Raw genomic sequence first — 25,424 nt, 5'->3', positions numbered from 1 at the left:
CCCCCCCGCCCCCCCCTCCCCCCCCAAATATATTGGGCAGAATAGGAAAACCAAAAACATCTAGAAGTGGTGGTACAGTAGTTTACACGTACTAGTAATACTTTTTTATATTATTTTATTTATAATTTTAAATTGCTGGGAATGTATTGAAAAATCAAGTCTCTACCATTGAAAACCTTCAATGGTTCTGGTATTTATTTTTTTTTTAAAAAAAAGCTTTTTCAGTACTAATTTAAATGCTTTATGAAGCTGAATGCAAAGTTGTGGTTTGGGTTTGGTTTGGGTTTTTTTGTGCGAGGATTGTTTGGGGTTTTTTATTAAGTTTATGAAATAAATGTGTTAGTGTGTATTTTGACTCAGAAAAATGTAGACAGACTCATGACAAAAACAGATCTTTATGGAAAATTTTTGTATCTCTGAAGCACAGAGATTGAAAGTATTCATGTCATACTTTTGGACTTAACTGCACATTCTAGTCTGAAAAGATTCTTTTAATTAAAGTGTGCTGGTGGATTCTTTCCATCTTATCCTAGAAGTGAAACAGAGGAGACTTTTTTTCCCCCAGTAATTAATATCATAATGGCATCAATATTTAAGAATACCTTTCTTATTAATAGATAATATATATTAATAGATATCTATTTAAATGTAATACATAATTACGTATATATTATATGTAATTAGTTTTATTTTTGATATAGATATATAACATAATAACAAATCAGTGGAATTGTAATTTTAGTCTTTTGATAAACAGTAATACTGAGGGCACTTAAAAACTAGCAGCTTCCAGTGTTGTAAAGTCTTCTAACAAAATGCTTTTTTATTTTCTTGATAGAGAAAAGTGAGAAAGGTAGCATGAAAGCAGGCAATCTGAAGTACAAAGAAGAACCATCAAAACTACTGTCCGGAAACAAATTTCAAGAGCGTTATTTTGTGTTACGGGAAGGAAACTTGCTTCTTTATAAGGATATGAAGGTACAACAGACAAATTCTGCACCAAACTCTTAAGCACTTGCTTAAGCTTTCTTTTTCGTACAAAAAAGAGAAGGCGAACAGATCACCATTTCTGATATTAAATGGCAACTTCTAGAGTCTGGGGTTGAAGTACAAGTTTTTTATCTTACTATTTCACAGATGCTTTAGTAAAAGGAGTTTGTGTCAGTTGCTTATTTAGCTACTGTAATTATGCATTACTAAAAACTTAAAAAAAAAACCAAAAAAACAACACCACCCCCCCCCCAAGAACCCCCAAAACCAAAAAATGTTTAGGAATGCGTGTACTGTGACTTAAGTTTTTTGAAAACCTACTGTAGAGAGCAGTAGTAGAAGTAATATGGAACTTAAGTGAGCTGCATGCTGTTTATTCTTGGTATCTTACACAAAGCCTTTAGAAAGTACAAGCAACAGGGTTCTTATACCTACAAGTGTCATGATAAAAGAGATTATAGGAAACGGTAACTCTCAATACACTAGCAAAATGTTCCCCTGCTTCCTAACAGCAGTTTTGGGATGTATTCTCAGTCCTCCAAAACCTAGTATTGATAATTAGATATACCTCGGAATTCCACAGAAGCAAATTTAGGCATACTTAATAGCATGGTGGGTTCAGTTTTAAATATTTCATGGGACTTTTCTTTAAAGAGTGTTTTTGAGTGTACACAGCTTGTATTAAAGTATAAAACTAAATATGCATTGTGAACTATGTTTTCATTTTAGTTTTGGTAATTTCTGGTTTAAAAAAGAAAAACAAAAACTCTTAAAGTTTGAAGTGCTCTAATTTTTGCTGACTGCTGGTTTTGCCTATGCAGCAAATATAGATGTATACTTGCTGACCTTCATAAAATACTTTTTTTTGAAGACAGATCCATTGCTCAAGTAAGCTAATGCAAAAGAAATATTGTGTCGTCTTGTGATACTGTGGATATAATCTTAATTAGAATGACCCCAGAATGTCAAAAATAGTGTCTCATAATTTAGTGCTAAAACTCAAATTGGCACATATGTGAGAATAAATTAATATGCCCATAAAACCTTAATTAGTGTCTTGGAAAGAGTTTATGATAGGATAGTTATGCTACTTTATAATCTGCTTTTTTAAACCATTCTGATTTATAAAACATTAAATTCCCCAACTCCAATGGAGTTTTGAACAGTGTTACTTTTAAATGGTTTTTACATTTGTTTTTTAAAAAAGCAAATGGAAATACCATTCTGACAAAATAGTGTATATCAGTTAGTTTGGGTTGTTTGGTTTTTTTTTTTGAGAGATGTTCATCTACCGCTCTTTGTTTAATTTTAGTCGTATTTAGAAGTGAATCATAGGAAAACTTGACATTGCATATGGAAAATTGTATTTAATAAGACTGCATTTACTAATTAATTTACAAAATCTTATTTACAGCAAATTAAGTTTGTATATGCAGGTGGAGATACATTCAGTTAAGTGTTTCTCTTGCTCAAGAGCAATTATCAAAAAGTGAAAAGTTTCCATGATACTGTATGTTAAATTACAATGTTGTGCTAATTGACTGAAATAACATACCACTTTAATGTACTGTTTTTAAGAGGTAGGCTCACACACAGACAAATAGCTAACTTAAGGTACATTTTTGTGAAAAGTATACTATTGTTTAACTAAGTAGCATGTTTTGTAGGAGTGCTTTTTCATACTCACAGTACCGTTGCTTTGAGCAGGAAGTTACACAAGAACACCAACAATAAAACTGTTGTGTGTTTCTTTGTTTTCTTAAATGTTTATGCCATCTCGGATTCTGTCTCTTTTTCCCCACACAGGAGCGTTAGAGATTGAAAGCTGTAGAAGGAGAAATTGAGAGTGCAAGACAGTAAACACTGTGGAGTAGTTTTATGTACTGGGATTATAAGATCTATTAAGTATTTTTTTTTTCTAAATAGAAAGCTAAAACCCTTGACCTAAAAGTACTAAAGGGATGTTAGTGTGTTGTGTTAGATGTTAGTTGTGTTCTATAGTAGAATAGCGTACATGAAAATTTGTTTCCTTTCAGCATTTCATCCTCCAGGCACATTCAGTTCTCATACCTAGAGTGAGTATATGTCTGTTGTAGGTTGGCTAAAGGTAGTTTGTTCAAGAAGGAGCAAGGAAAGAAGGAACCTCAGGAGATCTCTAGTCCAACTTCCTGTTCACAGCAAGGCTAGCAACTGAGGTCAGAACAGGTGGCTCAGGGCCTGATGCAGTCAAGTCTTGAAAACCCCAGAGGATGGAGACTGCACAACCTCTCTGGGCAGCCTGTTGCAGTACCTGATTGTCCTCATAGGAAAAAGTTTGTCCTTATATCTAGTCGTCTTCTTACAATGTGAAGAGCCTCACTCGGTCTTCCTGATAACTTCCCTGTAGATGCTGAGGGGGTTGCTGTTAGGTCAGCCTCTCCTCACAGGGCAAGTGCTCCAGCCCCCAGCCAGTCCGGTAGGCCTCTGCTGAACTCACTCCAGAATATTGATTCTCTTTTTTTTCTATTGGGGGGGGCCCAAAACTGGATGCAGGACTGCAGATGCAGTCTCAGAAGTGCTGAGGAGAGGGGGAAAATCACTCTCTTCAACCTATCAGCTGTGCTTCTAACACAGCCCGGGAGACCTTCTTTGCTGCCAGGACACACTGCTGGCTTGTGCCCAGCTTTCCATCTGCCAGCATCCTCAGGCCCTTCTCAGCAGAGCTCCTTCCCCATCTGTGTCATTGCAGGGTTTTTTTTCCTTCCCTGGTGCAGGACTTGGTATTTATCGTTGTTGAATTTCATAAGATTCCTGTTGGCCCATATCTTTGTCCTCTATAGGTCCCTCTGGCAGTCAGCCCTGCCCCAAAGCATATTGGCTGATCCTCTGGGTCGTTGTGCAAACTGGATGGTTGACTTCTCCAGGCCATTGATGAAGATGTTAAAAAGGACAGGTCCCAGGATAGACCCCTGCAGTACTTTCCTTGTCATAGGTCAGCAATTTAGAGTATGTCTGATTAACCGTTACCCTCTGAGTCTGTGCAACTAGCTTTTTATTGATACAGATGTCCACCCATCCAGGCTGTAACATCCCAACTTGGGTAGAAGAATATTGTGGGAGACAGTGTGAGAAGTCTTGAGGTAAATGACATCCATCACTCCCCCCTCATCCACAAATCTAGTTTTCTACAGTGTTATTGTAGAAATTAATCACGTTGGTCATGCTCCGTGCTTCCAGAAGCACCTTCTCTTCCACATGCTCAGAAACATGCTCCAAGAAAATTCAATCCAGGATTTGCCCAGCGACTGAAATGAGGCTGGCAGGCAACTAGTTCTTCAAGTTCTCTTTTCAGCCTTTATTCAGGATGGATGCAATGTTTTCTTTTTTTCAGTTACCAGTCATTGCCCTTGATCTCTGACACTTCCAAGACGACACAGAGCAGCCTTTCAAGGATGTCAGCCAGCACACTCAGAACCCTTGGATGCAGTGTATCTGATCCAACGGACTTGCATGACTTAAATTCTCTCAAGCCTTTCCTGACTTGATCCAGTGCTCCTCTGGTGCAGTTGTAATTCTCTTTCTTGAACGCTGTCTGTAAGCATAGAGGCCTAGGAGACCTGGCTGGTGTGAAGACCGATGCAAAGAAGATACTGAGTTACCTTAGCCTTACCTGTGTCTGCTGTTGCTAATTCACCCTCTCTGTTCAGGATTGGTTCTACATTTTCCTTGTTCAGCCTTTTACTACTAAGATACCGGTGTAGAAGCTCTACATGTTACCCTTAATGTCCATAGCAGGTCTCAATTCCAAATGAGTTTTGACTTTCCTAACACCGTATCTACATGTACTGGGCAGTGTTTCTAAATTTCTTTCTTCACAGTCTCTCCCTGCTTCCACCTTCTATATACTGTTTGTCTGCATTGGAGCTCCACCATGAGCTACCTATTTGCCTGGGCTTGTCTCCTGATAAATCTACTTGTTTTCCTGAGTATTGGGATGAACTATTATTGTTCTTGGAGGATGCTGTCCTTAAAGACCTGACAGCTTTCCTGAGCTCCTTTACCCATCAGAGTTGCCTCCTCCTGTGCACACCCACCTATCAATTCCTTGAATAAGCCAAATGTTGCTCTTCTAATCTCCATGACCTGTCCTCTGCCAACTTGTCATCTTTTTTATCCTCAGGATCTTGAGCTCTACTATTCCATGTAACTATGGCCAATACTACCATTGATTATCATCTTCCTGACCAGTTCTTCCTTGTCTGTGAATAGCAGATCTAGCTGTGCATCACCCCTTGTTGGCCCATCCAGTACTGGTGTCAAGAAGTTATACCTGACACATTCCAGAAATCAGCTGTATTGCTGTGTTGCCATTCCAGAAGATAACAGGGAGAGAAAAGCCCTGCCTTCCCCATCAGAGTCAGGATCTGTTACCCAGAGACTTCCTTGGGTTGTTTAAAGGCTTCATTTGCTTTTTTTTTATCCTGATTGGGTCATCTGAAGCAAATACTCACCATGATACTGCTCATCCCATAGAAGAGCTCCTTTAACAGAGGGCAGCCCCACTCCTTATTTTCCCTGACTGTGTCTCTCAAAGAGCTTGTGTCCATATGTTGCAGCACTCCACTTCTGTGAATTGTACCACCGCATCTTATTATTCCAGTTGTGTTACAGTTTTGTGACTTCACATGGACCTCAAGTTCTTAATTAGTCTGCTTCCAGTAATAGTGATTGGCACACCTTTTTAATGGGAAAGAGAGAGAAAACCCATAATGATCTGTTAGAAAAGAGGGGTGCAGCCCATGAAAGAAGCCTAACTGTGAAGACAGTCATGTGGCATTTTCTCTTTTGCACATTCCTGATACGGTAATTAGAATCTTATTTTTATTTGCAGGCTAGCAAACCTGAAAAAGTGTTGCCTGTCAATTCCCTGAAGCTTTATCTTGGCGTGAAAAAGAAAATGAAGCCACCAACAAAGTAAGAATAGAAAAGAAAATAAGTTAAACACTGTGTAGCAAGGTACTTGTAGCATCGTCAAGAAAGGAGAACATAAAACACTGGGGAACAAGGAAAAGTCAAGAAGCTAACTGAAGTATCCTGAATTAAATTACCGTCTATGATATTATTTGTTCTGTTTCTATCTCTGTTTTTGTGTTCCATGTTAACTCTTCTGTGCTAGGAAATTATTGATTGGCTTTTTTTAATCTTAAGTGTATTATCTCTTGTGAATATGTTTGCTGCTAGCTCACTTAGTTTTGTAGTATGTGTCCTGCATGTCATTGGTGGACATACCTTCTTCGCACCAAGAAAAAAAGAGAGAAGAGAAAACCAGTCATGGCCTTTAGTGACAGTTCTTGTTGTTCAGTAGAGGATTTTCCTTTTTCAGGATCCTTATTATTTTGATGTTTTTTCTAGCTGAAGACTACAGTGCCCTTTACAAACATCAGTACCTATGTCTCTGGAAAAAAGCAGTGAAAAATGACACCTGTTTTTCTCAGATATTTCCAGTACTTCTTCAGTCAAAGCTTTGAGACACTGAGACAATGTACATAGGATCCTATACCAAGGGGATTCTAAGATGGCTGTAGCCTTTAAACAGATCTGCTTGAACTTTTCCTTTATAGTTGGCACATCAAAACTCCCCCAAAAGGTCTGTAAATTTCAAAGCTTAGTTGTGTTAGAGAAAAAGTTGTTGGTGGTTTTTTTTTTTTGAGCTAAGTGCAGAATGAGTAGGAGATTAGTACAAAATAGGAATACAAAGATTATGTAAATGAGTCTTTGCAGGTAGGTTCTTTGCTTGAGGTTTATTTTCAGTCTACTTTCAAAAGCAGACTTTGCAAAGTCTCTTCTGGATCTCCAGGAGTGCCTGTGTTTCTTTCACCTTGGAGGCTTCATTGTGCATCTACTCCTACTTTTTTTTTCTTCAGTAATTTTAAAATCTCTGTAAACTCATGTGATTCCTTCTGTTTATAGTGCAAGTATACCTCTTTTCCCTCTGTGACTTCCATACTGTAGTGGACTCTTTGCTGGGCACCATATTAGCAGTTCTACTTCCAGCAGCTTTCAGAAAAGTACAGCCACAGCCAAAATGAGGCAAGTAGTTAGCCATCATCTGCAGGGTTTGGCTATACCCTTTGTCCAGAACAGAATGTTCATTACCTGCAAATCAACTGTGAGGAAAATGAGTAAAATCCATCATCAAACCCACAATTTCATTCTAGATTTGCAGTGCACACTTAAACTTTGTAAACTACCCCCCCCACACACACACACTTACACTTAAAAGCACTATATCAAGGTAATGAATCTCTGCTGCAGTTTGAGCAATATGTCCCTGTCTTGAGTTTCTGGAACTAATTTTTGAAAATTTTATTTGTTTCAGCTGGGGACTTGCAGTATTTTCTGAAAAGCACCAGTGGTAGGTAAACGTGAATCACATGCTTGGTTTAACTTCAGTGTTTAATGTTTGTTGAAATGTTCAATTTCAAAAGAAACATGTCTGAAAATGAAGAGTCATTATTTTGCTTGCATGCTGACTTTTTGCTATGTTTTTCTTAATTAACTAAACAGTCTTAATTCATATGTTTTGGTAGTCTTTTGGGATTAGGTGTCTGTGTCCCTTCTGTGGCCATAAAGCAAACAATTTTCATAAATTTAGAATGATAGATTTTAAACCTATGCACATGCTTTAAATGATGCATGTGCCTTGTCTTCAGACTAGCGTAAAGTGATAATTTGAAGTATTTGTATTTCCCTATCTTCTTATGGGAGTGTTAATAACTATAGACAGCGTTCATAAATGAATGTGAGCACGGTTTGAAGTTGTTTAGAAGCCTGTTCTTTAATATGTTTAACTGCAACAGGAATTTTTGTTGGTTTTGTTGTTAATTATATATTGTGTTCTAGGTATATATGTTGTGATGGACAAGATGCACAGATGGAGTGGATGATCAGCATTTTTACTGCACAGGTACTAATCTGATCAAAGAAATGTAACTTTTACTGCTGTTATGAAAATCCCATTAAACAATGATATGTATGTGTTATGGATATGTTATAGATAAAGTTGCAATGCCATTAAAGTTTCTGTAATACTCAATGTAATAAAACTGCAAAAAGATGGGTCTTAGTGTATGAAGACTATTATTTATAATGTCATTTTCATATGAAAGCTGAGTGCTTTGAGAGCAGGGGAGAAGAATATTGCATTCTGGCATCGTTTTTTTTTTTTCCCCCTGCTCTGTTGTCGAGAAGCTGGTTAAAGAAAGACAACTCCTTTCCTTTGCAGTAATAAACCTCTTCTGGGTGAAATTCTGGCCATTGACCTAAAGGTTATGTCTGTGTGCCACAACGCCTCAGTGCTATTTCTCTGCTCGCTAGTTTGGATGCTGCATGCAAAGTAGTCATGAAAGAAGGGTGTCTTGTTTAAAAACATAATGGTATGAACTAGCCCTGTTGAAGAGCTGTGCCAATACAGCTGTATTTCTCTGGTATCCATGTTAGCTTAGTTAACACTGATAACTAATTTTGTTGTGTAGGCATTATCCTAAATTAAGTAATCTGCTTGTTACTAGATTGTGAGTAAGGAGGGTATACATTTGGGTGCCATATAATGCATCCTTGCAAATGGAGTTTAATATTTACGTAGGAGGAAGTGGGAGTAAGAGAGATGGGAAGAATTCAGCCTGACAGGAGACTGGAACATAGTTTAAGGTTTTAAAAGGATTTTGTATTTGTGTCAGATTTTTTCTTGTCTTTCCTGTGATGTTCAAGGAACTTTGGGGAATATCACTGTGAATAAACATCACTAGATTTATGATTACCTGTGAGCTTTACGTATTACATGAAGTGGAGTAGGCACAAGACTGTTGCAATACATACTTCTTAGAGGCTTTCTAAAACACAATCTGACCTTCATAGATAGTAGTGCTAGAAGTATAATGCATGCCTTGTAAGTAAGACTTCCAAATTTTTGCCTTATTCAGCTCCCTTAACTGAAGTAACTATTGTAGTTTCTATGGAAACAGCCACCAGTCCTACCATACATCTCATGGGCATAACATGAGCGGTGTCACAACAAATAGGCTCAGAGGTTATTGATATAGGCTACTTAGAAATAACTCATAGAAGCTTGGTAACTGTTGAAGTCCTTTTGATGTAAAATCACAAGAAGGGCAATCTGTTAGGATTCTGATCAGGTAGTGTGGGATGTCGAACGTTCCTCTGACAATGTAGATAAAAAAACTGAGAGACACTGCTCAATGTTCAGGATTTTTTTCTAACAAAAACAATTACATCATTTCATGTGCATTTAAAAAAAAACCTGCTGTGAATTAATATTTTTCTTTAAACTTCTTTCTAATGAAGGAACAGTACAGTGAATTAGCAATACTAATGAGCTACATTGGGAGGGGTTTGGGGTTTTTTAGTGTTTTTTTTTCTGTGGTGTTCGTTTTTTGTTTTTTTTAATCAGCATTCTGAAAAGCAGAAATGTTTTCAGTCTTCGAATTACATGACAAATTAAGTGCTGACAATACAGATTTGCTGTATTGTTCTTATTACAATCTAGTGCTTTAAATATATTTTACAGCGAAAATCTCCTTGAGAACGCAATGGCTTATGTTGCTAAAGCATACTATAAGATCTGCAAATGTTTTATATCATGCAGCAGCAGACATCATCCCATTTCTAAACCAGAAAACTGTAAATGTCAGCTGAGGTTATTTCTAGTTAAAATTTTCAAATTGAGGCCATCTTTAGGGAGGATAGCTTGTCTTTTACTTTATCTGTTATCACAGTATTTGAACACCTTTATGTTAGAGAGACTGCAAGGCAGCACATTTTATTTGTCAGTGGAATAGCTTAGATTACAAATTGAAAAATATTGTGAAGTAGTTTTTGAAGTGTTAAGACATTGACATTTAATGATCCAGTGCAATTAGGAGGGAGATAAATCTATGTTACTGTGCTTCTTAGTGCTTGAGCAGAATGAGACTTTATTGGTAATTAATATTGGTAAGATAATAGTAGTATTGTTACCCTTTTTTTCCCCTGTGTTCTGATAATGTTTATTCCTGTAGTATAAATAGTGCAGAGAATATAAATAGCAAAGTGCAGGTACCACTGTAATTAGTAACAAAAGTACTTTTGATACAGAAAATCAAGTTAGCCTGGAGGTTATTAATCTCGTACTTCAAGCTGGTAAATACTAAGAGAGTTTGAAGGAGGATGATTGTTTCTTTCAGTTTTATGCAAAATCATCCTGAAAAGTATGGCTAAAACTTGATTCTTGAATTTTATAATAGTTTTGTACAAAATCACTTAATAGCATATATAGTATACAGTTGGAAGTAATTAATTGATATGAAGACGGATACAATAATATTCTTCCAGTTCCATTGCCTTTGATCAACTAGAGAGAGGCACATTATATTACCATGAGGTGCAGTTGAGCAGATAGGTCAAAACTATGAATAAATACATTTGTTATGTGGCCTAATACGTTGCTGGTATTTCTGATGTACTTTCACAGACTTCTATTTTAAGAAATGTTATAGACACAGAAGAGAAATCAGGCTGCTTAACTGACAGGGATAGTTTCCTTAAGCTTGCTGAGAATTAAGGGAGGCAGTTTCCTTTGGAAGCTGACTTAAAGTTTCTCAGTCACTTTCTGAATTGCATCTGTGTCTTGTATCTTGGTCCACAATAAACTGATTTTGGTTGGCAAGACCTGCCCTTTCAGATAATACCTTATCAATGTTTCATTGGAAGAAAATGTTCTTAATGTTCACTGGTGAGAACTCTTACAAGACTTTTACATCACCCTGGTCAGCACCACGTGTGAGAATTTTTTACTCCATAAAGATGTGAATTTATAAAATGTTTTTTCTAAATTTGGAATTGGGGCTTCAGATTTCTAGACTGCTATTCTAAGTCAATCATCACTGATTCTGATGGCTTTTTAGTAGTAATGTTGTCTTTACTTGCAGACCATCTGCAAGTATGATCACAGCTCCACAACTGGATTTTTGTATACAGTCTTGAAGAGACTTCTTACTTCATGGATTTGGAAGATTGAATACCATTAAAAAAAATAAAGGACACTGAAGATCCTGACACCTGTGAAAAGAAATCTATTACAGATTTGGACAGTGTGACAGAACTGTTTAACTTGGAAGGGACCTCTGGGGATCATCTAGTCAAATCCCTCTGTTCAAAGCAGGGTCAGCTAGAGCAGGTTGCTCAGGGCTGTGTCTAGTCAGATTTGAAAAACTGGAGACTCCACAACCTCTCTGGGCAATTTGTTCCAGTGTTTAACCACTCCCACAGTAAAAAAGGGTTGTTTTTTTCTTATGTTCAGACAGAATTTCTTGTTTCCTATTTATTATAACTGATGCTTTGGATTAGTATTTTGCCAATATTTACATAAAGCATTCATGGCTTTCGTTAGGGTTCCTTTACAGTTGCCGATTTCCTTTGGAGTTGTGCTGATTTAGCTTTGTGTGCTCATCTCCGAGCTTTAGAAACTATTCTTCTGTAAGCCTCCTACATCCTCTTTGATTCACAGTATCTTATGTTGAAGCTTTTTCAGGAAAATACTCTTACACTACCTTGTTCTCAGAGCTATCTCTCTGGTTACCATTAACATCACCAGAGGACTCTGTGAGCTTCAAGCACATGTGCTCAAATTTCTACATGTGAAATTCTACATGATCTGCTAATGAAAGTTCATTATAGACCTCTTACAGAAAGAGTTTTTAACATTTTATTTGAAATATTCAGTTAATGATTTTTTTTTTTCTTCCCTTCTCTTCCCAGTCATGTTTTTCACTCTGAAGCTTCACACTTTGGAGTTCTCCCCAAAACTGACCTGTTTCAGTAGAGCTAAAGCAAAGACTATCATTGAAGCCAGATCCGATCATTTGTAGATTGTGGTTTTGTTGCATTCAGAATGTAAAGCCATTTCCTTTTGCATAACACATGTTGTTACTGTAGGTTAAGCAATTATTTTCTCCTAAACTATTAATATAAATTTTGAAACACTTGTTTGCAAATTGGGGTAATTTTATTTTATTTCAGAAACTTTTGTTGGGACTCCTGAAAGCATTTTTATGTGGAATTTTGAAATTGTGAATCAAGACAATGTGTGTTTCTGGTTTGATGATATTTTCTATTTTTAGAAGATAATTGGAATAATAATACGGAGGGAAGATGTTTGATACATGAAAATTGTATAGAGACATTTTGGTTCTGTTCACTCAATATTGTGCAGCACTTACAAAATATTAACATAATTTTAAGCATTGTAGTGTTTTCCCCCTTCTCCTACAGGAGGAGGGCATGGTTTTGTACAGTAGATAGCTTTTTCCAAGGGAGTTTTACATACAAAAGAATGTTGTGTATTTATGAAATTCCACACCAAAAATAAGGAATCATTTTGTTCTTCAGCATGCTGATACCTGGCCACCTGCTGGAAAAGCAAGAAAACAGTCTGTAACTAAAAGTCCAAAGATCGGAGGCTTACCACTAATTCCTATTCATCAGGAGAAGAACACTTGTAAAATCAGAGGGAGTATAGAAGTAAGTGGGATTTAAACTCGGTGTAGAACTTCTAACCACAGTGCTGTAATGTTAAGTAGTCCAGTAATAATGAACTCCCTAGAGCTGGATAAATATGAAATGTAGATGCTCTTGTTATCAATATCCTTTTCATTGTTTTGTCATTAAAGGAATGGTTAGGACAATTTAATGTAAAAAAACATTGTGACCTAAACTTGGGTCACCTCTTTGGCTGTTCAGTAAATCAATAGTGGATTTTTATTTGTGTTTGGGGTTTTTTTTCAGCAATGATTGTTCATTAGAAGTAAATAGTATTTGGAAATATAATTACATTATTACAGTGCACTTTATTACAGTTTTATTTTAATAAGGTCCCTGAAAACTGTCCTGCATGCCTATTCTACCATATCTTTTCTTCTGTCTAAAATAACTGCACTGTTTTAGTTATCTGCTTTGTGAATGTAATGGAAAAGCTCAGATGGAGCTAACTGTGATACATTTAGGTTGTAATATTATTAGTCTCAAAGAAGAACAAGAGGCTTTAGTTACAACTCTTTGCAGAGACTGAGCTGTGTCACTGCATTACATGCACTAGTGATATGTCTCAGCCTTAGCATACTAGCTTGAGATAAATTTCTGGGATCCACATAAAGATACTGATGCCTGTGGGGAGGACTTACTTGCCTTACTTGCAGCAGAGAAGCAGCAGTGCAGTGGTATAATAGTGGTAACTAATCTGAATGCAGCCGAGAATAAGTGTGGAAACAAAACAGCTTGGTTCTTTGACTGTATGCAGTATTATTTCTTACATGTTTTAAAAGATTTTGAAGGGAAGGTAGATAATATGGTATGTGTTATCAGTACTTACAGAGACAGTGGTTCAGGTACAGATTGGTGAAGCTGACTCAGTTCCATAGCAAACTAAAAGCAAAGGTAGTAGTGCTTTATCTAAATTAGGCAACTCCACCTTTCTTTTGTTACACTTTCTTCGGGCATTTCTGCTTTGCCTTACTAAATGAGTATAATACAGTATGAATTCAATTACGGTTTTCCTATTTTGTTTAATTTGTCCTTTTGTTTTAACCTTCCCTCAGAAAGTGTTTTTGTAACCCTTTGATAAGTTCCTTCTAATGTTTGCATTTTTAAACTTTTTTGATAAAAGTAAATCATAGGTCTTGTCATTCAAAAAACTTCATAACCCTTAGGTATGTCTCTTACCTGTCCTTTGTGCAGGTACAGTAGAGATCTCTAATACATTCTTTGAGATGGCTACGAATTCAGACATTCTAGGATAAAGGTTTTATTGGATTTTGAACTTCATTATTTAAATTCCTTAATACCTTATCGTACTAGGATTATTTTGTTTTATTATTTTTGATGATAATGTGCCTCATTGGGAAGGAGTCTAATGTTTTGTACTGCAACTTAGAGGAAGTCTGCATTTAAACTTAAAAGTAGAAGATCACAGTCTTCATTATTTATGCCATGACTAGATCTAGAGAAGTTTTATGCAAAGGGTATTTGCATACCTTGGGAAGGTTAACAGAAGATTATATAATGGAAAATAAAAACTAACACTTTTTTTACATGGAAAGCCAAAACTGGAATGAACAGTAAAATAGTGGTGGAAAGTAAGTATAAAATATTGTTTATTAAGGAGAAATATTGTACAGCAGTGTAGTCAGTAAAGCAATAGACAGCCATTTGGAGACCACACCTTCAGTCTTTCCATGGATTTGTAGTACTTCAACAAGCAATAATATCTCCCATTTTAAAGCATGAAAGAGTAATAACAGGAGCAAGCATTTTCTGAAAGATGCTGGTTTATGAAAAATGGAGGTCTGTTTACAGACTAATGCATATACTTGTAGTAGAAATTTGATCAAAGTTATCTTCATATAGGCAGGAAAAGAGACTGAAAGTTTTCCAAACAGTGAAAAAATTAACATCTTTATGATGTGAAGGTAAGTGGGGGAAAAAAACCCAAACCATCTCAAAGATACCCAGAAACCAATAAGTTTGATATTAATTTTTGTGCTAAAGAATCTTTATTGAATGTCTTCTTTTTTCCCATTATTGGAAGTAGTTTTACTGTGTGCTAACAAGATAAATATATAATACAGAAAGTTTGAAAGCACTGTATAAATAAGAATCCTTCTAATAACAGACAGAATCATAAGATTTCCATTATTTCTGCACCAATTGTTGCATACATGGATAGTGCATTTAAATTATGCATAGTTCTCATATAGAATCATTTAACTGAAATACAAATACATTGCTATATATCTGCATTAAGTCTGTAATTTTATTTCAAAATACAGGAAGATTGAGGAATGAGGAAAAACTTTCTTTCAAGCCATGGTCAAATACCACACTGGCTTATAATAGGTTATACCTGTGTAGTATTTTGAAAGGAACAGTATGTCACAGGGATAATGGAGGATGCAAATAGATAGAGCTGCTCCATATTTTTTGGTGGCGTTGTGCAGAAAAAGAAAAAATGTAGTTAGATGTACATATTATTATCAATTTATTCACCAATTACTTGATTAAGGGGCTGAAATTTAGAGGCAAACAGCTGCTTCTAACATGAAATTGTTGCTTTTTACATTAGGTGTTATTGGGAGAACAGTATGGAGCAGTGTAATTTATAGCATGTGACCAACAGTGGGCAGTGGATCAAATACTAAGAAATAATATTATTAAGAAATTTGATGTGGCAGTTTTGTTCACACATCATTTTGGTATGTTATTTATAAGGGAAACTGTTTATAACTCTAACTGTTAATGCTCTAATTTGAATAACAGAATTTGGCTCCATCACTTGATTATTCTTACAATGCAAATGTCTGGGAATTAGGATTTCTTTATATACTGAATCTGCTTTAAAAGTTGAAAATGTTGAGTAGTAGTCTGTGTTAAGGGGCTACGTGCCAATATACAAGACTGTTTCACAGAAGTAGGCAACCTTTAGGTTTGAGTGCTGTATTTGATCTGTTCCTACTTTCATTATGTAAAGGGCTCCTGCTATACCCAGTTTAGCAGAACTGTACTGATTTCAGAAGTGTAGTTGGTATTTTTCTTCTCGAAAGATGCAAAACTGAAACATGATGTAAAAAATTCTGTAAATAGATAATTGTTGCTCCTGACTGAATTTCACCAGTAATTCATATCTTAGTTTGCTGAGTAACAGTGAATAGCTTGGAGTATGTTACTGTGTTTTCTGAAAGGTACTGCATGACAATTTACATTTCACATATTACATGGGTATTATCACAGATAGTCCTTTTATTATTAGTTTATTAATTGAACCTGAGTCACTGGTGATAATCTCACTGTTTTCTTGTTCATGCAAGAGCATTATTTTAAATGGAAAGAAATTATTTTAAATGGAAAATTATAGCTTTTTCAAATATTTGGCAGAACAGAACTCCCCACATTCATGAGTCATTGGGACAGTTCCTCAGTTACCTTGAACTTTTTTTTACTGAATATAGCTGAACGTGTTAAATATTAGGATGCTTCTTGCTAGCTTAGGTGATAACAGGAGATACTAAACTGGTAGCAGTTGTTACTGATGGCAGTAGAATTAGAAGAGTCTTCAGGGAAGCTAAAATCTGCTCCATTGCATGCACCAGTGGCAGCCCATGTAGCAGTGTAAACTCTTGCGTGCATTGTTGTTGTGGGACTGATTATTTTGCATATCATGGCTACTGGTACTTCATTATTAATGGGTAGTTTTCATTGTTGCTCGATGCAACTAGAAATACCAGCCTTGTTAATGCTAAAAGTGATATCAATAAAATAACTCCTTTCTCTGCTCTTTTAAAAACTATGATTTATATTATCTAAATGTTTATGTCTTGTATTACTGAACAGGTACTAGCTCAGGTGAAATTTCAAGAGACTGCACAAATTTAGACTTTGTTTTATAGCTTAGATCTCTTCAATGTAGACTCATTTAATATTTACTGTTTTTCTTCCTACACAGCAATAATTTGCTGCATCAACACTCATTTTTTTGTAATGGGCTTATGTTTGCTGTCCTCATGAAGAAAGAAATGTCACTGTAAAACAAATAATGGTAGAGGAATTTGCTGTATTCTGTCTGCTCAGTTGGTGTGGCAGTAGGCAGATCATTCCTTTTGTGGAAGAGCCTTATAGTTCTCAAAGAAAATGAGGTCTTGGAATTCTTCTTTCATATGATATCTTTGTTGACTACTAGAAGATGCTCAAAGCTGAGGGAGACTTTGATTCTTTTTGTCTTTCCTGTGTGGCACTTGTTCAGTTTGTCTGGATTTTTTTGGAGTTATTAATGCGTAGCATATGAGCAAGTTGTCTCATCAAATCTTGGTATCTCATATATGTTAATGCAAACATGAAAAAATATTCAAACACTAGAGAGGAGCTAGTTTAGATACATCTACATGAGTGTTCTAGTTAGGATCTGGAGTGCACTTAAGGAGCAAATCTTCCAGTTGTTCCCATTTACTGTGTTTTGTTTCATATTGTGGAGTGGTTCTGGAGCATGTGAACTTGGATTGCTTTCAGATGAAACTGAAGTTGAAGATGTTCTGCAGGAGCATATCTAATGCACTGCAGTCGAAAATAGGCCTTCTGCCTGTAGGAGAAAGCTAAAGCTAGTCTGAATTGTATTCAAAAAAAAAAAAAAAAAAAGGCAAGAGCCCTGAAATAGTGTTAGTGTGGATGTCGGGTTCTCAGCACTTTCTTTGACTGTACAGATGTGCTCCTAATGGGCCACACCAGTTGCGAATTTAGATGCAGCATTTGATTTACCTTTCATTTACTACAGCTTAAGAACTTGAAACAGCCCACCAACATGGAACAGTTGCATTGCCATCAGTTTGTTGTTTTATCTGCGTTCCCAGTATATTACTTAAAATTGCTAGCCAAAATTTGAAAAAGCAGACAGTCTTTATAATTTATCAGGTAGTACTGAACAGCTGCTGAAAATGTTTATGTGATCATGTAAAATTATCTTTTTTATATTCATGTAGCTCAGTCATTAAGTTATTAAAATTGCAACATTCTCAGTTGTATTTGTTCAATTTAAAAATTCTGAGTTTTTAAGAATATGTGGATCTCCTGTAAAACATCACAATTTAGTCTACTGTGGTAGAATGCAAAATCAAACTGTGAATATATGAAAATGAATGTCTTCATGGTCACGGTGCATTTAACTGAGATTTATGTAATTTCCGGAAGTATCACTGATTGAGAAAATATGCTCACTTAAAATGCTTACTAAATGATAATAGCACAAATTGTGGGAATTTAAAACTACTAACTGTGCTGTCTTGGCTCTTGAGTAAAATTGATTTTTCTTTTAAACTGTTATGTGAAACTAATGAGCAAAAATTGCAATCTAAATATTATTGAATATTGTGTGAATGTGAATGACCTTATTTCTCTTTGCTTGTTTGCTCAGAATGTAGAACTGCAATCTGGGAAACCAAAATTCAGTGAGCATCATGAAAATGACTTTCTGGAAGAAAGAAAAAACTTGAAAGAAAAAGCATCTATTGTGGCACAGTGTTTGGAATGGAAGGAGGAGAAAGTGCGAAATCATGCAAAAACACATCGGAGCTTGATCTCTGTTGAGGATGTAGGTGCAGGAATGACTGACCTACACCAAAACCGACATAAGGCACTGAAGAAAAATAAGAACAAACCAAACAAAACTGTTTCAGAATTAGATAACAAATTACCATCAAATGTGATTCAGGAACTAAATACAGTGCTGCAGAAGCACAGAACACTTCATGATGAAACCTCCAGCTGATTTCCTGAGTTTGAAGTTTAATATATGTGTGTGTGTATTTTCTGAGCAAAAGTAGTCTTTTTTTAATGTCTGTAGCTTATACAGTGCAGAGGAAATATGTTTGTTTATATGCAGTTGTTGATCTTGTACATGCATATGCCACATGTTATAATTTAAGACTGAACTGAGAAAAGTGATTATGTAAAACTCCTGAAATTTGGAAGTTTTCCTGTGCAGTGCAATGACACCGGGGTTTTGACTATTATTTTTTTGTTGCAGATTTTGTTTGATATATTAATTCTAAGCACTATAAAAACCTTTTGCTCTGTTTATATTCTGTGCCATCTTGTAAGTACTGGAGAGAATATACACTGAAATTCATACTGTTGGCCTGCAATATTTTTCATTGTCTAACACTAGAAAAATGAGTAATATCTGCTTTAAAAAGAAATTTTTGCATGGGTTTTTTTTTGTATTTAAGAATAAAATTAGTATCTGCTTCCATAGATTTGTCTTCTGATGGAGCAGCATGTGAAAGAATCAAAAGGGAGGAGAATGTAGTAGATAGAACATATTAGTTCTTGTATCTCAAAACTGTGTCTATATGGTGTACATCTGATTATGATATCTAAGCAATGAGAGAGAATACTGAGGATGGCAAAAAGAAGTCTTCAAAGCAACATGTAATTTAAAAGGGTATATGAATTGGAAGAGTAGCATCATCTCTTTTTGCTCAACAGGCTGGAGTGATTTTATAAACAGACCCTGGTTAGCTCAGGGTGACAAAGGCAGACTTTTCTATCACTGGATAGAGCTTGCTTGGTGCTGACAAGGTTGCTGGCATCTGATGAATACTTAGTATTCACATGAGAAATTAATTTCCTTACGAAAAACATGGTACCCACACAAACATATCTATCTGAATGGTACTAACTCACTCAAAAAAGATGTACCAGTTACTAAATGGGTGAGGAGATTAACCTCTCACTTTACCATGAGGACAAAGGTGAACAGTATGCTGTTTGCAGGGACTAGGAAATGCTTGTGCTACAACTGTAGCACAGCTCTTCTGAGTGTGAGGAGAGGTCCCAAGGTTAAGACAACAGCCTCCTGTGCTGCATTCTGAGTATGTATGTAGCAGTTCCTGAAGATACATGATGTAGTACCCTGCAGCTACTTTGTTTTTTAAGCCCCAAGTTCCTTAAATTTAAAAATCGGAATCTGGCTTCAAAACAAAACCTATGTGAGCAATGAAATTATTTGTTTTTCTTCAGTTTTGTGGATCTCACCTTCACTTATCCCATGGGATTGCCTCCCTCCTCTCTCATGGCATATCCCAGTTTTTACTTTGTCCCGTAACAGCTGGATGGGCAAAAGGCACTCCTGTGCTGAGGCTGTTTCCAGGTGTTGCAGATGCTGTCTGGTTAAGCAGCAGGACCCACAGAGCAGAGAGCTAATGAGATCACTCTGCACCTTTGCTTCAGGGGAGGCATTAATAACAGCATCTGCTTTATTTTGCTGCTGTCCCTTTTGTGGTCTGATTAGCCACACTGCCACAGATTTTCACCAGCCTTTTAAGAACTTACTGATGCCTGCCTTTAGTGTTCCTCAAGTTTGATTAGAATTGGCCAGACTCCTTAGGGTAGAAGAGAGAATTTTAAACTATTTCTTGTTTATTGGAAATGGGTTTAGATAGTCTTTTAATTCCTTAAAATTTCAGAGGAAAGATTCAATTTAATCAGCATCAATGACATTTGATTTTTATTAACGAATAGTTTTGAGGATGCTTTATCTTACTACTGAACTTCTTCCCATACAGAAGCAGTATGCTCACTTATCCCCTCTTCTATTTTTGGTAGTCACAGGTGCCATAACATTCTTCACATCATTTACTTCTATTCTTGATTGCATTGAGCAGCTTAATTGGAAAAATAATTTGTTTGATTGAAGAAATTAGACAAATGACTCAAATAATGTACCTGGCAACTCTGCTAGGAAGTATGGGGAAAATGAGATCAAACTCAAATATTTTAGAGCATTTTGTATTTATTCTTCTGGAATGTAGCACTGACAAAGCAAGTTTAGTCTTTCAGACTTTGCACTTGCCATATTTGACCAGTTGTTAGAACTGAAATGACTTTGTAGATTTTAATTTTCCCAGTGCACTATTGACTGTTTTGCTACCTTTAATTTGTAATTGAGCCTCTTCTAATCATTGAGGTCCTGGCTCAAGAAAGCATATAAGCCTGAACTTAAATTGTATTGACTAAAGCTGGTGCTTAATGTTAATAAGCACATTCTTAAATGCCGATTTGAATTGGGGCCTGATCTCATCAGGAGAAATTACTTCACTTTCTGTCTGAGGCTGGACCTGAATGTACTGTTTACAGTTGTACTTTTATTTGGAAATATTTCTCAGTATTGAGTTATGGTTGCGGTATTGTTTATCTTTTTATTGGATTCTTAAAAACAACATTCACGTCGCTGCTGAAAGCCTCATGCATCATTTAAGCCCCTACACTAATGGAATAAATGGAGCAATGGAAGGGGTTTGTGCATTGAAGTGAATATGTCCGTGAAGAAAATGTTTTGTGTATTTTTATTGGATCTAAGGTCTACGGAAACATTTGTTCTATTTCAAAAGCATATCACACATAAAGTATCTGTATGGCTGCTGTTAAAAGGCCCTAAAAATCAAGAAGAAAAGATGTTTACTAAAATATATTTAAATTTGGGGTTGTATGTGTACATACACAAATACACTATATACGTGTATATGTGCATACAGTTACATGCGCATCCACAGAGACACACTGAATGGTGACATTATTAACCCAAGGAAAATTTAATTGGGAAAGTAGAAATTAAATTTGCAATGAAGTATTCCAAATAAGTGTCAAAGTTTTGGACCGATTATCTTGACATATCATTGTTGCACTACACATTTCAGACTGATTTAAGACCTGCAGAATGAATGTGTTTTGTTGCAATATCTTAATGGCTGCTGATGTTTTATTGTTCCTGTGCCATGTTGTAGAATGGTAAAGGAAGTGTAATTTTCAGAGAATAAATGGTAATTATTTGAATAAACGTTATTTCTCTAAAATAGGCGATGGGTTTTGTTTTTTGTTGTTTTTTTCAGGGAAAAAAATCAATAAAAATTTAAAAAAAAAAAAAAAGACTTCTGTATGCCTTTCCATATGAAAGCTGTTGAATAATGTGGTGCTAACCTTTTGATCTGTAAAATGAAGTTAAATGAGACACAGATATTTGATGTATGGGTTTATAGCAGTGGAAAGACTAGGATTAAAATCTCAGTAAATCTCAGGTTCATCATTCCCTTGTTAGACTTCTGCAATCATTGTAGGTGTAAAACTGACGTGTAACCATTGTTTATGCTAATTGTTTTAACATAGTGCCTGTTTTCTGTTTGTGTGGGTTTTTTCACATTCGGATGGGGGAGAGAAACACCCCAAAACCTGAAGGAAAATACAAGCTGGAATCTATTTTCTTTCTTCCTGTAGCCGAGCTGAATATTGGCTACTATTTTGGAATTTTTCTTTGAAACAGGTCTTTTTCTGAGATACTTTTTTGGGCTATCAGTTCAAAAGAGCAGTTTGACTAATAGGTTTTGTGCCTCAGCAGAGACTGCTTTAGTGTAGGGTTGATTTGACCAGCTGAGATCTAGAGTGCGTTCAGGCAGAGCTTACCTTTAATGTGTGAGTCAGGTTGAGACACAATTTCTGCATTATAAGGTTTTGTGAATGTTATCCACCAGTCTGTCCAGTGGGGGAAGGATATCCCCAAAGATTTCTTCAGTTAACAGGGAGGGCTTGGCCATATAGTTGATTTTTGTTTCTTTGTTGTGAAGGGCTCTGGGCTGTTGTGCCTGAAGCGAGTTGTTAGGATGCCACTGGCTCTGTCTGCCAGAGGCAACCCTGGGGTCCCTTCCACCATCACGTACGGGGGTAGTTTTGGACTGCTCTGCAGATACAGGTTTATCAGAGAGTAAAAGTTACGGGACTTTTATCTCACTGCTATGATTCTTCTCTCCCCTGATACAGTGCTGGCACCGTTTGTGTTCATATGAGTGCTGCCAGGTTACCACCACCTCCACATCTCAAGTTTCAGATTAAGGAGTCTGGGAGAAAACTTACACGCTCTGCTGGGGATGGTGGTGGTGCCTGCGGGAGTCAGGAGGTAACAAGGGGGGTGTCTTACTGGCTGAGACACTTCATTATGAGCCTACCCTATCATACCACCTTTCTGACTTTTAAATCCTGTTTTCCAGTGCAAGCTGTTTCAGTGGGAGAGAATCAGTTATTAGACCATTGCTGGCATCCGAATTAGAACAACTTCAGTTGTGCCTGAGTCCAGATGGAAACTGAAAAAAAAAACCAAAAAAGTACCGGCTCAAGTCCTTGTTGTGAGCATAGCATGCTCTAAAAAACACATTCTATTTGGGCTACTTAAGGCAAATCTGCAGTTTCAATAAGTTACTTGAGGAAACCTGAACTATATTATGTGTGGGGTAGAAACAGATTACCTTGATAGATGGATAGAACGTATTCCAAGTTGAATTGTTCGAAAAAATACGTACTAAATTGCAAAACTGAGCCTATTGCAGCAAGATTGACTAGGAAGATTCAAAATGCTTGGATGTGGTCTATTCCTGCTCCAGACTCACCAGAAATACTCTCTGTGCTGTGAAAAAGAAGTATTTGTCAAACTCAGTAGTTTCTGAGGTTAGATCTTTCTCTGTAACAAAGGCAGGAAGACTTGCAAAGTTTTCTTCATGATTCATACTAGGTCCATCTGCAGCTCAGTAAAGGGGAAAAACAGTTCTGCTATTTTAGTTCTTAACACTGTTGTAGCTTAACTGTCTAGTTACTGTCTGTACTGAAACTTCTTTAAGAATATTCCTGTTATGCTTTGCTGCTTGTGATTTACTAGAAAATCATGGCAATCTGCGATACTGAAGAGAAAGAAGGATATGGACGTTAATGCCACAGTTTCAGTAGGCAATTGTATCTTCCTATGCACCTATAGTCTTGCACTGCAGTACGGGTTTCTGGGGTGCTTTAGTACTTGCTTAGCCTACCTGACCTTACTTTGAGCCCTTCTTGCTTTTTGTTCTAGACTCTATTCTGTGTCATAGACTCTGGAACATTCTAATCTTTAGGTTGTCTTCCATCAACACTCCCATTCTGCTCATTGACTTGATGTGGTTTTGCTCTGCTTTTCTAATTTATGACTTGAAATTTAGCTGTGATTTCTGTTTAGATCCCATGACATCTCTGACTATTCACTTTCGCTTGGTTTGCAGATGGTATGTGCATTATGGTCAAGCCCAGTATATCAAGCTTGCCTTAACCATTATCTTGAATCCTGGTAGAGATCTCCTCAGTGTTTCCCTATAGAGAAAGGGATTTCACTGAACTGGCCAAGAGAGAGAGGTTTAGATGTTGACAAATAGGTGTTGCGAAGTTCTGTAACCCATTTCTATAAATGCCCCTGAAGGTCTTCTACATATTTAACTTTGTAGTCCTCAGCAAATCAGAAGACAAACTAAAGCAAATGTACTCTGTTTGCCTTTTAAAATTATCTTAGTTCAGTGCCTTAATGATCCTATAATATGTGTTGTGCCTGGTAATAAAGAATGCAATGTCTTGCAAATTATACCTTCAGTTACATGAACAGTAAAGCCTTTTCTTTCAAAATTTAATTAGCATTGCTTTGTCCAGTACTGCAGACTGCTTAATAGGTCTGAATAAATAAAGGTTTGCTGTACATATGAGTTCTATAAGTTGTCATTTTGTCCCCTATCCACTTTTCCAGTATGTCCTATTTAAAAGCTAATAATGTGTTTTTATTTGACTAGTTTTGCTTTATATGTCTTATTTAAATTACACCATGATTGAAATATAATTTCTTCAAATACACTTTAGCCATTAGCCTTTAGTTTATTGTATCTTAGTAGTTTACACCTGTGATTGGTGTCTAGCACTTAAGTTTGTTTTCAGGATGGTTTTTTTTCTGCTGTTTACTCATTCATCTTATACATTGGAACTGTTCAAGCTCATTGGAGGATAAATATCATAAACTGCATATAACAATCCTAAGGTCTTCCCAGCCTGTTATAGATAGAACATTTTTCACATGAGGATCCTTACAGACATTCCTTCCAGGGGAGACCAGGTTTCATGGGAGATTATACAACTTTCAAGTAGGAAAATTTTTCTTTAAATCTTGGTTAAATCACTGAGTACATTTTATACATATCCTGGAGTTTGCTGGTTTAGTTCCCTTTCTGTCACTTTTTGGTCTTGTATAGCACAGCTTAGTCAGGTAAATGATTTTTTAAAATGTTGGTATAGAATCTGTTCTAAGGACTAGTTACAGAAAAAATAAATATGAAATCTCTGTGAAATAGCAAGAAATCCCACTATTAGCTTAGGAAAGTTTTTTTTTTCCTCTTCAAATAGCAAAATAGAAGTAAACTCAGAGTCACTGCTTTTTCCTCCCAGCTTTTAAAGAAAAGTTCTCACTAGCTTGATGAACTTTCTATGAATTTTCAATATTAGTAACTGAGTTTCATTTAGAAAGCTTATCTTCCAAGACCTTTTATGAAGGTTTGGTTTCCTACAAACTAGCTACATCACAGCAGCATTAACTTGTTTAGTTCCCTCTGAATAGTAGTTCTGGGATAAATACATATCCTGTGATGATTATTCATCTTTTTTAATGTCAGTCATGAAAAAAATTCAAAAGTTTCCCATATATGACTGAATTCATAAAAAATGCAAATTTGGGATATTTACTATTGGAATTTGTCAAAACAACCTGACAATATTAGGCAAAGTATTGCTATTGAAATTCAGCAGCCATGAATATGTTGCTTACTTGAATAATACAACCTTGATTTGTTATGGCCAATGATGAGGAAGTAGTTACAGGGAATGTGAAATTTCTCCAGTTAGCAGTTAATTTATCTCCACTTGAGTCTCTTGGGGCCACCTCTTTCTCCAAACTCCTTGGGTTTCAAAAAAAAAGGCATTAATTCAGAATTCCAAATGTACAGCCAGAGATCCATCTTGAAAATTCTATTTAAAAA

At 36.2% G+C, this 25,424-nt stretch overlaps 1 protein-coding gene across 1 annotated transcript in view; it reads left to right on the top strand.

Moving 5' to 3' along the window:
• The window catches only part of ARAP2 (ArfGAP with RhoGAP domain, ankyrin repeat and PH domain 2), a 124,796-nt gene extending 106,460 nt beyond the window's left edge, over window positions 1-18,336 (top strand). The window contains exons 27-32 of the mRNA XM_010574428.1: window positions 839-978; window positions 5,861-5,943; window positions 7,349-7,384; window positions 7,873-7,936; window positions 12,415-12,546; window positions 17,978-18,336. Of these exons, the coding sequence (XP_010572730.1) occupies window positions 839-978; window positions 5,861-5,943; window positions 7,349-7,384; window positions 7,873-7,936; window positions 12,415-12,546; window positions 17,978-18,331 (809 nt within the window). The 3' untranslated portion in view covers window positions 18,332-18,336. The remainder of the gene's footprint in view (window positions 1-838; window positions 979-5,860; window positions 5,944-7,348; window positions 7,385-7,872; window positions 7,937-12,414; window positions 12,547-17,977) is intronic.
• Window positions 18,337-25,424: the final 7,088 nt, after the last annotated feature.

This window comes from Haliaeetus leucocephalus, unplaced genomic scaffold, assembly GCF_000737465.1.
Source record: "Haliaeetus leucocephalus isolate CR32 unplaced genomic scaffold, Haliaeetus_leucocephalus-4.0 Scaffold439, whole genome shotgun sequence".
Taxonomy (NCBI): domain Eukaryota; kingdom Metazoa; phylum Chordata; class Aves; order Accipitriformes; family Accipitridae; genus Haliaeetus; species Haliaeetus leucocephalus.
Note: the sequence above shows the minus strand (reverse complement) of the source record. Positions and strands in the feature narration are given on the sequence as shown.